Below are 14,779 nucleotides of genomic sequence, written 5' to 3' on the forward strand. Positions count from 1 at the left end.
CCACATGTGATCCCCCCCATGATCCCTGGGCACAGAGCCAGGAGTCAGCACAGAGCACTGCCCAGTGTGGGCCCACTCCCCTCCTCCACAAAGAGTTCTGAACCTAAGAAGGCCAGTTGATACCTGATGCTTGTTGTGGGGACCTGCACTAAAAGTATTCTGGGCAAAAGATGGCAGAGAGGAGCAGAGCTCTGGTGCTTTGGAAACAGGAAAAACCAGAAGGACAGGAAGGGCTACTCACAGGATTCATTTTGCCTTGCTTTGCTGAGGTCTCTGCTGTGCTGGGATGGGGAAGCCCCTGAGAGAACAGCCTAAAGGGGAGATGGGCCAAGGACATTTCTGGGATGGGGGGCCACAGAGATGTAAGATGGCCAGTCAAGTATGCGGGGCCAAATAGTGTCCTGAGGATAGTCCCCACGGAGCATCGCAGAGCCTTGTGCTCCTGTGGACATGTGGGGGTGGCCCTAGGTTTGGCCGACATGACAGAGTCAGTGTCTGAGGGACCATCAGAATGGGTGTGGGTGTTCAGAAGGGTCCCCAAAGATACTGTGTATCTATAACCTTCACTCAACAGAGAACCCCCTCGTCTATCCCTGCACCCCTTCCTGCCTGCCAGTGTGGGCCGTATTTGGCGGTGATGCTGACCTCCTGCTCCCGCCCCAGGATGGCAGCCCTGCAGGAGCTGCTGGCAGACAGAACATTCCACCAGTGCCTTGGAAGAGTTAGTGGCCTTAGAAATCAGAGCTGAGAGCAACTGTGGAAACATAAATGATACCACAAAGTTTCATGTGCTCCTCTATCCCAGAAAACCCTAAAAAAATTTTTTAAAAGCATTTGCATCTTTTCTGGGAAGGGGTGTGTGTGTGTGTGTGTGTGTGTGTGTGTGTGTGTGTGTGTGGTGGTAGGTGATGGTGGTGTTATTTCCCTTAGAATTAAGGCCAAGAGATTTCCCACTAAGAATAGAAACCACCTTAGCATATGGCGAGATCTACACATCTTGTTTTCCTCCTTGCCTTCCTTTCTGGAAAATTTGGAATTAAATTGAATGGCTAAAGCTGTTTACACCCAAGTTTTTGGCAGAATTTTCTCTTTATCCCCATAGGGAATTGCTTTAATAGTTGACTCTTGGGGCTGCATTGCAGAAGTATTTGTAAGGCACTTGCAGACATCTCATAGTTTTCCCATCTAGAAGCTGAACAGCAAGTTTAAATGACCCTGAGGTCCTGGGGGCCTCCCTGCGTCCTTTGAGGAAAGGATCCCCTGAGTCCCTGGGGACAGGCTCCTCTGATTCCTGGAGAGGACAGGTCCTATGTGCCCTGGGACTGGATTCCACCCTGTCAAGCCTGTCTCCAGTCCCCCAGGCCCCAGATCTAGCCAGTAGCAGTTTCCGGGTCCTCTGGAGGTCACCTGCTAATTACTCAGGAACCATAGGAGGGGCTCAACTGGGAGTATGGCTCAGGAGAAAGGAGATGCAGAGCCCTTGCTAGAAGGCCCTGGGATTGGACAGAGATGACATGATCTGCTCAGGCTCTCTCCATCTGGGTCTGGGGTCAGTGCAAGTCAAGGAGACACAGGGTCTTCCCTGCCCCAGAGTCATTTCCCACTGTTGCGTGACATCCAGGCGGGGAGGGGCCATGCAGAGGCCCACTCGCTTGCCCGATGGGAACCAGAGACAGACGTTACCCAGCTTGGAATTCATTCTGGAAGAAATCTCGGACATTCTTCCGTTTGAGTCAGACCTGATGGCTTTTAAAAATAGCCTTATACCAACAGGAAACCAAGGCAACCTCAATCTGCAGGCGGCTAGAGCCAGGACACGCAGGGACACGTCAGGGCACAACACGAGGGCAACAGACATTGAGGATAATCATCGCCCTTTGTGCCGCAGCCTCCTCTGTCCCAGAGCATCTCTCCCACAGCCGTGTACCCTTGTCTTCAGCTCTGTTGGTTGTTCTTTTTCCAGGTTTCATTTAAGGACATTGAATTGGGATGAACCCCTAGTCAAGAGGCAGAGCTGGCACTTGGGTTAATCCTTTGGGTCACTTGATTCTTCAGTGTATAGGCAATGAACTCTACCTCCTTGGGGGGATTGGGAGGCAGGTGTGCAAGGAACAGGGGCCATATGGAGAATCATGTTCTCTGTCCAGAAAGTTTAAGCCAGCTTCCATGTTCCCAGTGACAGGATAGAGAGGGCCTTTGGACACTCAGGTACTCAGGTTGGCACATGCACTCCACTATTTGGTATCCTTTAGCACTAGGCTTTCACTTTCCTTAGAGAAAAAGGCACACCAGACAAGTCTGAGAATCATTTAGAATCACGCAGATGACATGGATGAAAAGTCTTCCGGGAACGCAGATGACATGGATGAAAAGTCTTCCGGGAGTTAAGAGCTAGGTACACATCTCAGTAGTAGATCTGTGTGAGGCTCTCGGTTTTGTCTCGAGCAAATACACACACACACACACACACACACACACACACACACACACTCAAGCTTATAGGCATGTTGTTCATAAAGCAAACAGAAGACAGGGAAGACAGTTTGCTAGTTGTCAGGTTAGAGCGAAGGGTTGGTTTTTCTGCCCAGCAAGCATCCGGCAGAAGCAAGTCACTTTGCAATGGCACCTGATGTCATATGTGCAAGGGCAGGCCTTCCCCAGAGGGTGAGTACTTCTCTTAGAGCCTCTGCGAGGCTCAGAAGTCCAAGTGCAGACCTGGTATGACTTGCAGCTTGAGATTGGTCCTAAACCATGTGTTTTAGAGATTTGCCATGAATCTGGGATCTTTATCCTGACCTGACTTACCCTCATTGGCCAGACATGGGTCACTTGTCCACTGGGAGCAGGGCTTCACCTTACACCCTGGTCCCTCTAGCCCTTCTCAGAGTTAAAAACGCTTCTCATCTGCTGGCTATCATATTTAGGGGCAAGAAATGAATTTTTTTGTTTTGGGAACTCTAGTGGTGCTCAGTGCTTACTCCTGGCTTTGTGCTCTGACTACTTCTAGTGATACTCAGAAGGCCATTGGGGTCTAACCCTGATCAGGGATAATACTTCTGTGTGATCTCTCTAGCCCCTGCAAGAATAATTTTTAATTTCTGTAGCTAATAAAAGAAATCATAGTGGCACAGTGTTAGTGTTTATTTTCTTTTTGTCTTCCATCTTTTCAGTGGGATTGATGTTTGGCATCTGTCTTCTGTACTTAGAATTTTCAGTAAGGTGAGTTGTATCTGTGTTGCTCCGAAGTGTCAGATGGGCCTAAAAACTTCTTTTTGTGGTTTGATAAATGCCCAGGAAAAATGGCACATGGCAGAAACATAGTTATCTTTGCTTTGGGTAGGGGGAGGTATTTGATTTTATTGACTTTCAGTTATTTATGTTTTTCTTTTTCTTTTCAAAAAACTTTTTAAGATGATTGAAGTTCTGTGATGGTTTCCTGTTCATTTTTAATTATTTAATTTTGGGTATTTCTGTTTGTGTGTGGGGCCATACCGAGCTGTGTTTATGAATTACTTCTGACTCTGTACTCAGGGATCACTTCTTTTATTTTTTTTTTAAATAATGTAGGAGTCCATCGCCTTAACCACTCGGCCACCTCGTCACGGCTGGAGCGATAGCACAGCGGGTAGGGTGTTCGCCTTACACGCGGCCAACATGGCCGACCCGAGTTCGATTCCTCCGCCCCTCTCGGAGAGCCCGGCAAGCTACCGAGAGTATTCGATAAGCCAGACACAGTAACAACAAAGTCTCCAATGGAGACGTTACTGGGCCCGCTCGAGCAAATCGACGATCAACGGGAGGGCCTTTACCTTTACCTTTACCTTAATGTAGGAGTACTGCTATTTACTCAGCCATTGATTAAACTGATTGAATTGGGCATGAAATCCACATTACTTTTTTAAAATTCTATTCTGAATGTTAATTTTATTTTATTACTTTATTATTATTATTTCCTACCCTTTTTTTGATTCACCATGAGATACAGTTACAAAACTTTCAAGTTTGAGCTTTAGTCATGCAATCATCAAACACCCATCCCTTTACCAGTGTACATTTTTCTTCACCAAAATCCCCAGTATTCCACCCACCACCGCCATTCCAACCCTTCCCCTGCCTGTGTGACAGACAATTTCCCCATATTCTCTCTCTACTTTGGTTACATTTGATGTTTCAACACCAGTCTCACCACCACTCAAATTTGCCAAAAAGGCAATGCTAGACGATTTGTTTTGTATTGCTTGTTATGGATAGGATATAATGTCCAGGAAATTCTGTATCATTCTCTTCTAGGAGCTTTAGTTTATAGTCTCTGGGTGTTGGCCATTGATGAGATTACATAGCGCCAGCGCGGGGGGGGGGGGGGGGAGCAGGGTAGTTTGTGGGTGTGACTGCCAAGGTACTGGAAAACTGGGGACTTGGGGGGAGGAGGCTTCCCGATTTGAGCAGACTTGGAAATCTTGGTCACGGGTTCCCACAAACCCACATACCATGGGTTTTCCTGCCAGTCTGCTCTCTGGTGAGATTCATCCTATCTTGGGTGAGGCTTTTCCCCTCTTGGGTGACGCTCTTCCGAGTATGTGGAGAGTGGTCTTGGGCATGGTGGCAGTTAGGTTCTGGAGGTTTTTGGCTACCAGGCATGGAGGGAAACTCAACCCACCTCCATCCAAGGTTCCCCGGTGAAGACAGCCTGGTGCGGGGTCAGGACATTCTGTGGTGCTCTCTTCTGGGAGCTTTAGTTTATAGTCTCTGGATCTTGGCCATTGATGAGATTTCATGGTGGGGGCGGGGGGCAGGCAGTTTGTGGGTGTGACTGCCAAGCTACTGCCAAGCTACTGGAAAACTGAGGACCTGGGGGGAGGAGGCCCAGTCCCAATCCGAGCAGGCTTGGAGATCTCAGTCACGGGTTCTCAGGGATCACTTCTGACAACCTTGAGGAACCAAGTGGTCTGGCTGGGGATTGAAACCTGGTGCAAGGTCAGCACCCTATCTCTCCAGAAGCAGTTTTTTTTGGCCTGTGGGCCATACCCAGGTACTCAGGGCTTACTCTTGAGTTCCTGAGTTCTGTGCTCCAGGATCACTCCTAGTGGTATTCAAGGGACCATATGTAGTTCCAGGCTTCAAATGAAGGTCCACTGCATACCAGGCAAATGCCATAAGCTTTGTACTGCCTCTCCAGCCTATTTCATTTCATTTTAGTTCCCTTTCTGTTCATTGCTGTCATGATGACTGGAGGTTGCATACATTTGGTTGTGGTGCTCACCAGGGGTTGTGCACTTGAGTTGTGGTGTTTGCACTCTTGGTTGTGGAGTGCTAAAGATTGCACACTTAGTTGTTGTGGAGCCAGGGATCCCATATGGCAGTGTCAACAGATAATGCTCAGTGCATGTGTGTGTGTGTGTGTGTGGGGGAATGGGGCGGTGTTGGGGATTGTACTCACATCTCACTCCTACAAGGCAGGTATTTTGCCACTGAGCTCTCTCTGGGCCTCTTTTGGAGCTATTTCACAGCTCTCTGCTCTCCCCGTGTCCCCATGTTCCCTTTCCCTGCTCACCTCTCAGTCCCATTCCACTCCATTCTACTCATAGTGTGGGTACTTGTCTTTTCTTCTTTTGTTCCCGTCTTCTATTTCACGCTCACCTTGACACTCTCCTGGTGTCACATCCTTATCTTAGCCAATTCTTCCTCTGAAATTGGTGTATGATTTGGGACCACTCTTACCCAATTTGTGTGTAGGCCTTTGACACAAAAGTTCTCCCCAATTATCGGACTCCATCCTTAACCCTAGGTCCTTTTTTGCTGAGAGGTGACTGGTAGTTAACAGATTTTCTTAAAATAAAAATAAAAATTTTGGGTCTGGAGTGATAGCACAGTGGAGAGGGCGTTTGCCTTGCATGCAGCCAACATGACCGACACAGGTTCGATTCCCAGTACCCCATATGATTCCCTGAGCACCGCCAGGAGCAATTCCTGAGTGCATGAGCCAGGAGTAACCCCTGAGCATCGCCAGGTGTGACCCAAAAAGCAAAAAAAAAATTTTTTTTAAAAAATTAGCATTGTAGCACTGTCGTCCCATTGCTCATCAATTTGTTCGAGTGGACACCAGTAACATCTCCATTGTGAGACTTGTTGTTACTGTTTTTGGCATATTGAATATGCCACAGGGAGCTTGCCAGTCTCTGCCGTGTAGGCGGGATACTCTCGGTAGCTTGCCAGGCTCTCCGAGAGGGATGGAGGAATCAAACCCAGGTCGGCCACATGCAAGGCAAATGCCCTACTCACTGTGCTATTGCTCCAGCCCTTTTTTAATTATTTTTTTTATTTTATAAGGTAGTTCACAATATTTGATAAAAGTTAAAAAAAAATCTTGAGTCGAATATGCAGAAGGAGAACCAAGAACTCCATCCTCAGCACCATTAATCCCTTCAGGAACTCTGCTTCCAAAGAAAATATTTATTCTGTAAGACCCAGAGTTACTAATGGAAGTAAGAGGTGAATCATCTTTAAAAGTCTAACATGTGCGATCCACCTCCACACATCTGTCAGTTGCCCACTAACATACTTCACCTCCTTGTTGGCACAGGGGACAAGACTAACTTCCAGCTGCAGGTCCGACAGGTGGAAGATTACCCCGTGGACTTGTACTACCTGATGGACCTCTCCCTGTCCATGAAGGATGACCTGGACAGCATCCGGAACCTGGGCACAAAGCTGGCGGAGGAAATGAGGAAGCTCACCAGCAACTTCCGACTGGGCTTTGGGTCCTTTGTAGACAAGAACATCTCTCCTTTCTCCTACACAGCGCCGAGGTACCAGACCAACCCATGCATTGGGTAAGTGATTGCACTCCTATTGGGTACTAAGGATGCAGGGACAGTGAGGCAGGAAAATGTGAACCCAAGAAAGGGTGAAGAGCATGTGTAGGAGGGTCCAGGCTTAAGTGTTTATCTCCATGGCCCAGTCTTGTCTTTGCCATGCATGTAAGGAAAGTAGCTGTCCAGTGCTGCATGCATGACCATACACACCATGGCCATAGGCACTGGGGCTCCTGTCCGCCCACCTGACACAGCTTTTTCTTTAGTTTGGGGGGGAGGTGCTAGAGCAGGGGATGGTGAGGTGGGGCTAATCTTGGCTCTGCACACAGGGGTCATTTCTGACAGTGAGCTGGAAATTGAACCCTGGTTAGCCACATGCAAGGAAAGTACCTTACCCAGTGGACAATTGCACCAGCCCCTCAGCATTTTCACCACCATCCTGTTGTTCGTCGATTGCCTCGAGCAGGCCCCAGTAACGTCTCCTTCATCCTAGCCCTGAGATTTTTTAAAAAGTGCCATATTCAAGGCTCTTTCAGGGTTAGGAGAATGAGACCCATCATTGTTACTGGTATTTGGCATATTGGGTACGCCATGGGGAGTTTGCCAGACTCTGCCGTGTGAGCAGGTTACATTCAGTAGCCTGCTAGTTTTTCCAAAGTAAGAATGAGATAATAATATCATCTCAAAGTGATATATATAAAATGATATATATATATGTATGAGTAAATTTTGGATCATTGCTTCAGGAAATGATGAAATCAGGTGATCATGGAGGAATAAGGTAGAACAACATTCACTTTTCTCTTGTTTGAAGTGAATGTGGTGCTTGGGGATGATCAAATTCTAAATCTGTCCCTTTTCAAAGAATGTCTGGAATTCACCAGGACAAAACAAAATAAAAAATGCTGTTTACATTTTTTAAATTTATTTTAATGTAGACAAAAGCCAAAACTGTTGATAAAGTTCACCTTCCACTAGCATCTCAGTAGACCACCTGTGAATCCTTTCCTTTGCTTTCCTTCCTGATAATGTCCCCAATGGAAATCAGAGTTCTTGTCGAGCGCCAATGACAACTCTTGTGGTGGCAGATCCACAAACGAAACTCCAAGGAAATGTGGGATTGCAGAATATTTCAGGGGAAAGGTAGATTTCCAAAGGCTCTTCTGAACTTCCCCTCCTTTTGCCTCTTCTGAGCTTCCTTCTCCTTTTGCCCCAGTGTTTCTACTGGAAGACGGAAATTTTAGACTTACAGTAAAAGTGGAGAAATGCTGCTACATAGCAGGTTAATTGTCAGATTGAACAACTATTGCAGAGCTATTCTGAGTGAAAGGAACTTTTCACTAGGAAGAGTCACATGATATTTACTGACGCAGGATTTGAAGAATAGTCTGGCATATTATTTCTGATTCTGAACACTGTATTTATGATAGAGGTGTTGGGCTGTTTCTGAAATACATATCAGGTCTTACTCATATGTAGAATGTAAAAAGAGCTGAACTCAGAGGGCTGAAGAGATGGTACTAGGGGTTTAGTCACTAGCCTTGCATGTGGCCAACCTTGGTTTGGTCCCTGGCATGGTATTATGCCTCTGGAGCACTGCCAGGGGTAATCCCTGAGCACTGCTGACAATCTAAACAGTAGCAGCAGTAACAACAGCAAACTGGACTCAGGGAAGCAGAGTAGAATGATAGTCTGCAGGACTGAGGGCCGTGGGGATGATGCTGAATTGGCAGGTATATATGTCATAGGGTTAAACTTTCAGTTGTAATAAGCAGAAATGCTCAGGCTCCTCAGTCTGCTCAGCCCCACCCCCCTCAGTCCACTGGATCTCCTGTATCCGCTGATCCCATCCTTTGCTTCCACCCACACTATCCATCTGGTGACCTGAATTGTACTGTCAGAATCCAAGCATTCGGTTTTGGATTTTTCCCCAAGTGGAGCTGCATGGACCCTGCAGTGTCCAGGTCACCTGGGCCACCGCAGTGGTGCTGAGGGTCCAGGGATGCACCCAGTGATGCGCAGGGAACTTTGTGGTGCCAGGAATCAAACCTGGATTTGACACCATTCCAGGGCTGCTCTTTAGCCACTGCACTATTCCTGGCCCTGATCCTTATTATTATCAGTATTTTTTACCCTCGTGAGTTTCTTTGAAAAGGCCACATACTCCTCCATCTTTACCATTGTCTTCTCATTTCTCCTACCACCAGGGAATCACTGAGTTCTGCCTGCTCAGCGGGGTGACAATTCTCAGAGTGGTTTGTCTTGCCATTGACCTGAAGTGGATCTTAACTGTGTCTCCTAAGTCAGCTGGTGACTAGAAATTTTCTGCTTCTGATATTAGTGGCCGGCAGCTTTTTAGTTTTCTGCAGAGAGCAAGCTTTCAGCGCTGGGCTCACCCAGCCTGTGGTGGCTCACCCTTCCCTGCTGACACCCGTCTAACCCGTGAGCTGGTCTGGCCTAACTCTCTGGCCTGACCTCCGCTCCTCTCTCATTGGTGTTGGCTGCCTTCCTGCCATTTCCTTGATAAGTTCCCAATCTTGGCTAGGTATCATCATTTCTTATTTTATTTCCTTCTTTGAAAATTGATGTATTGAGGGCTGGAGAGATAGTACAGCACGTAGATCACTGGCCTTGCATGTGACCATCCATCCTCCTGGGCTCAATGCCCAGTGTTCCATATGGCCCCTGAGCCCTGCCAGGAGTGATTCCTGAGCTCTGAGCACTGTTGGGTGTGGCCCAAACAACTGATTAATCGTTGGTTTACAACAATCTGGAATTTAAGGGTCACAATTTCACACCTCTGTGCAGTGAGTCCTCACAAACTTGCCTAAGTCCCAGGACCCTCCACTGCTTCTGGAACTCTTCTACCCATAAACACTGAATTTTCTTTCTTTCTTTTTCTTTTTTTATTAGTGAAACACCATGAGGTACAGTTGTAGACTTACAAATTTTTTTGATTGGGTTTCAGTTATACAATGATCGAGTACCCATACCTCCACCAGTGCCCATTCTCCACCACCAATGATCCCAGTAGCCCTCCCACCCTCCCACCCGATCCCCCCCAACCCCCCTCTCCTTTGTGGCAGGGCATTCCCTTTTGCTCTCTCTTTCCTTTAGGGTGTTGTGGTTCGCAATAGAGGTATTGAGTGGCCATCGTGTTCGATCTATAGCCTACTTTCAGCATGCATCTCGCATCCAGAGCGAATCCTCCAAACATCTTTTACTTGGTGTTCCCTTCTCTATCTGAGCTGCCTTTTTCCCCAGCATCTGCTGCCGGCTTCCAAGCCATGGAGCAAACCTCCTCAAACTTATCTCAACTATTCTTGGGTGTTCGTCTCCCATTCTGTTATTTTATATTCCCCAGATGAGTGCAGTCTTTCTATGTCTGTCCCTCTCTTTCTGGAAAACACTTAATTTTTTTTAAAAGATTAAAGTTATCAATTTATTTGGAGGTTGTGGTGTTTGAGCCATACTCAGAGGTGCTCAGGGCCTATTCCTGGCTCTGTGCTTAAGAGTGACACCTGGCAGTGCTCAAGGGAGTATTTGTGGTGCCAGAAATTGACACCAGGGTCAGTGAAATGCCTTAATCCTGTGCTGTCTCTCTGGCCCTTCCCAGGAACATTTAAGAAATGCTGCCTTATCCAGCAGGTCTGAGTTTAGAGTGGGAGGGACACTTTCCATGTGAGCTTTTTCTGCAGTATTGTTACTGCAGCTGTGAGATTGTTCTCTGGGTGTTTCTAGATCTGGTGCTTTGAAATTGTCTTTGCTTGGTGGGCAGGGTGGCACATACAACAGTTCTCAGGGTTTGCTCCTGGTGCAGAGCTCTGAGTCACTCTTAGTAGTGCTGGGGACCCTGGACATTCTGGGGCTTGAGCCCAGGGCTCCTGCATGTGTTCCCGCTGCTTGAGTTATCTTCCAGCCCTGGTTTCACTTGATACACGGGTGCTCACCCAGTCTCTTTGAGCAGCCCCAAACTGGGGGGGGCACCCCCAGCTGTGCTCTCAGGGTCACACCTGGCTCTGTGCTCAGGGACCACTGCTAGTGGAGCCTGGAGGATGAACCAGGATGGGTTTCAATGCACTAGTGCCTTAACCCCTCTACTATCTCTCTGGCTCCAGCAGTTATATCTTATTTTTCTTCCTGGTTAATCATGCTTAACTCAGTGACTCCAGTCCATGGCCCTAACCTGGGGCCTGCAGCCTGGACACAGTGTGGAGAAGGCACAGGGTTTCCAGCCCGAGATTCCCCCAAACCCCAAATCTTCAGGTCATTGAGCACTTGCCAGGGCTCCGTGGGACACGCGCGACTGTGCAGTCACAGGGCACCCGTGCCGAGGCCACCCTCCTAAGTCACGTTTCTGCAGGAAGGCCTCTTCTGTCTGGCGAACATACTCCCCACTTCCTGCTTCTTGGATTGTGATTCTCAATAAAAATGACCCTTTGCTGCTGTGTGCAAGGGAAAATGGGCAAGAGGTCAAAATTAGCTAAGATTTAGCTGAGTCTTTCACAGCTTTTCTGGTTTTCTCATTGCACTCAATTACTTCTCTCTCCCCTCCCCCGCCTCAGTCCACCAGGCACCGCACACACAGCCTGGACTAAACAGTGGGATGTGGTGACCTTTTCAAAGTGGGGCCCTGGCCTGGGGTGTACTGAACTGGGCCAGAGGAGCAGTGGCACCCTTGGGTGCAGTGAGGGACGGGGTGGGGGGGGGAAGGGAGCACATCCTCTTTATTTTCTTAAAGAAGGTGGGTTTCACAGGGACAGTGAGCAATGTTTTTTCTGAAAGGCAGTTGATAGAGCAAGTTTGAAAACTTCTGGTGTCATGCTTGGTGGGGAGGGAGGTAGGGTCAGTTTACTGCCTCTCAGCTCAGGTATCTGCCAGTCCATTATAGGTGGGGACCCTGTGCAGTTCTGGCTTCTGTTAGGAAGAAATTTTTCTCTGTTTTTTTTTTGTTGTTGTTGTTGTTGTTTACTGGGATGGGTGGAGTTGGGCCACACCAAACAGTGCTCAGAGCTTAGTCCTTCTGTGCTCAGGCCCTGCAGGGGTCAGGGGGACCCTGTGGAATGTGGGATGCTGTGGCTATCACCTGGGCAGGCGCATGCAAGGCAAGCACCTTGATTGCAAGGTCAGGCGCAATCAGTAGTTGGGAGGTGGAGAGGGACGCAAGGCTCAAGCTCAAGAGGATGCAGGCAACACTGGGGAGTGGGTGCAAAACCGAGGAGAGGAAGTGGGGCTGGGGGTGTGGGGGGTGAGGGTTCCTGTCAGAGAGGACGGGGAGGGTAGTGAGGGCAGTGGGTGACTGTCCCTGCTTACTCGTCACAGGTCCGAGGTGGAGGACAGGCCCTGGTGGCCCCAGAGTAAATGGATCTGCCTAGGAGGGGAAAGTCCCCAGAGCCTCCCATGCAGGGTGGGGTCTGGCAGCAGTTAGGCAGGACCCTGGCCTGCGGCCGACCCGGTTGTCCCTACAGTCACTTACCCGACTGGAAATGTATTCTAGCGCCCCACCACACCCCACCTCAGGCCTTTCTGTGAGTGTTTCTCATCTTTGGTTCTAAAGGCCACACAGACCAGGCCAGCCGGGGTCTGCCTTGCCAGCCCCTGCAGCACCCCCCCCCCCGCCCCCGCAGGCCCTGCCCTGCCAGCTCCCTACAGCCCTCACAATGCCCTCTCTGCCAGCCCTTGCAGGAGCCCACGGCTTGCTCTTCCTCAGGCTGCCCATGCTCCTTCCTGCCATGGACTCTTGTACTTTCTCTTTTCTGGCTGGGAGCTCTCCCCGTCCTCTGCCTAGTGAACCCTTCAATGCTTGTTTTTCTCTTGGGTCACCCTCAAGCCCGTGTTAGGGACACTCCTGCCAATCCTCAGAGACCATGTGGTCCTAGAGCTCTTGGCCAGCCTCCCTGCATGCAAAGCACACACACCTTTGAGTCATCTCCCTGGCCCCTGAACTCAGTCATGAAACACGTTGGGCTTCTCTTCTTTCATTAGCTGTATATCCAGGTGGAGTGCCTAGAGCCAGAAGTGGGGCCTAATCTCCCAGCAGCAGGCCACTTGACACCCCCATTGCAGACTGCCCATGAGACTATCTGGTATTTTAGGAGAAACACCTGATATTAGACTCAGAGCAGGACGCAGCACATTAATGATGTAATCGTCCACTATAAGCTGGCGCATTTCTGTTTTACTTTCTTTTTGTGGGGGTGACTTGGGCCGCACCCGGGTGCCGAGGCATCACTCCTGGTGGTGCTTGTAGGACTCTGCAATGCCACAGATCAAACGAGGGTCAATCACACATCCTTTTTCTCTGGCCCTGGTGGTGTATTGCAAAATGACCTCGTTGGCATTTAGGAGAAATGAACATGTAGCTGTGAAGTATCACTTAAGGAAGCAGTGTTTTCGATCCTTTAGGGACAGCCAGGGGGAGGCCCCGGGGGCTCTCCCCCAGCTGCCCGCGTTGGGGCGGGGGGACCCTGGGCCGCTTGCCTAGCTGGGGCAGCCAGGGCCATGGGGCAGACGGTGGACGAAACGAGGGCCAAGCCGATTGATTGATCAGATTCCATTTATTCCATTCTTCCCACGCGCCTGCCCCAGTCTCTCTGAGCCTCCCATTCTAGTCTCCACTGCTCCTCACTCCCGTCTCCTCCAGTCTCTCTCGCTCATCTCTCCGCGCTCTGTCTCTCAGCCGGGGCTCTCTCTCTCCACGTTCCTGCTCCTTTATTCTTCTTCTACATTCTTCTCTCTCTGTCCCTCTTGCTAGCCTCTCCACACCCACACCGCAGCCCTGCTCTCTCTCTCTCACTCCTCCAACCCTCTAGTCTCTCTAACTCCCCAGACTCTGCACCCAATCAGGTAGCCAAATCAACATAAAAAAGCCCTTCCTGAGGGCCCACCAAGTTCAAAGGGAGCACCACCTAAGAGGTATTCCAAAGCCCTTCCTGACTGCCTCAGGCAAAATACCTTGTAAGGTGTTTTTCTCCTTTCCTCAGTCTAATAACTCTATCAACATCTTTTTTTTTCTTCTTTTTTGGGTCACACGCAGCGATGCACAGGGGTTACTTCTGGCTCTGCACTCAGGAGTTACTCCTGGCAGTGCTCAGGGGACTATATGGGATGCTGGGAATCAAACCCAGATCAGCCGCATGCAAGGCAAACGCCCTACTGGCTGTGCTATCTCTCTAGCCCCACTCTATCAACATCTTAATGCTAGTTATTTTTGTATGGACACAGTAAGAGATAACATTGAGGCTCTAGGGCAGCTCTCCTGGGAGTATCCTGCCACAGACTCAGTCTACAGCGCTCAAGCCAGATTAATCATTCCTAACCCTCGCACAGCGGATAGGGCATTTTCCTTGCATGTGGCCGACCTGGCCGACCTGTGTTTGATTCCTCCACCCCTCTTGGAGAGCCCGGCCAGCTACTGAGAGTATTTCGCCCGCACGGCAGAGCCTGGCAAGCTCCCTGTGATGTATTCGACATGCCAAACACAGTAACAACAAGTCTCGCAATGGAGACATTACTGGGCCCGCTGGAGCAAATCGATGAACAACAGGAGGGCTGTGCTACAGTGCAGACAGTGCAGTGCTACCCTCACAGGGTTCCAATCTAATTATTACTTTTTGGATCATGACAGCATTTGTCCATGACCAAGCTCTTAACTTATAGTTAAGCATTAGGGCACTTTGGCCAGGCCCATCTCAATGCCAGGGTAGTACATAGCTTACCTCTTGCCCTGGTTCTGTCCAGTCCCTTGTCGGAACCCTGCTTTTGGGGGCACTAGGAAGTAAGGGCAGCTGAGGCTTAGGTGAGAGAACATATACCCAGGAGAAAAATAACACTGAGAGTCACATTACAAAAGCATAGCATATACCGTCTTCTTGTGTCAGTACAAAAAGGACATTGCTCTGAATAAACTGTGCAAAGGACATAGGGAGAAGAGAAAAGCAATTTACAAGTCAACAGAGCACAAAGAA

General features: G+C 49.1%; 1 protein-coding gene across 1 annotated transcript in view; it reads left to right on the forward strand.

The window, feature by feature from the left end:
• The window catches only part of ITGB5 (integrin subunit beta 5), a 116,043-nt gene that overhangs the window by 28,858 nt on the left and 72,406 nt on the right, over window positions 1–14,779 (forward strand). Inside the window, exon 4 of the mRNA XM_056126814.1 lies at window positions 6,581–6,830. Coding sequence (XP_055982789.1) covers window positions 6,581–6,830 — 250 coding nt within the window. The remainder of the gene's footprint in view (window positions 1–6,580; window positions 6,831–14,779) is intronic.

Source organism: Sorex fumeus, unplaced genomic scaffold (genome assembly GCF_029834395.1).
Source record: "Sorex fumeus unplaced genomic scaffold, SorFum_2.1 ptg000063l, whole genome shotgun sequence".
NCBI lineage: Eukaryota > Metazoa > Chordata > Mammalia > Eulipotyphla > Soricidae > Sorex > Sorex fumeus.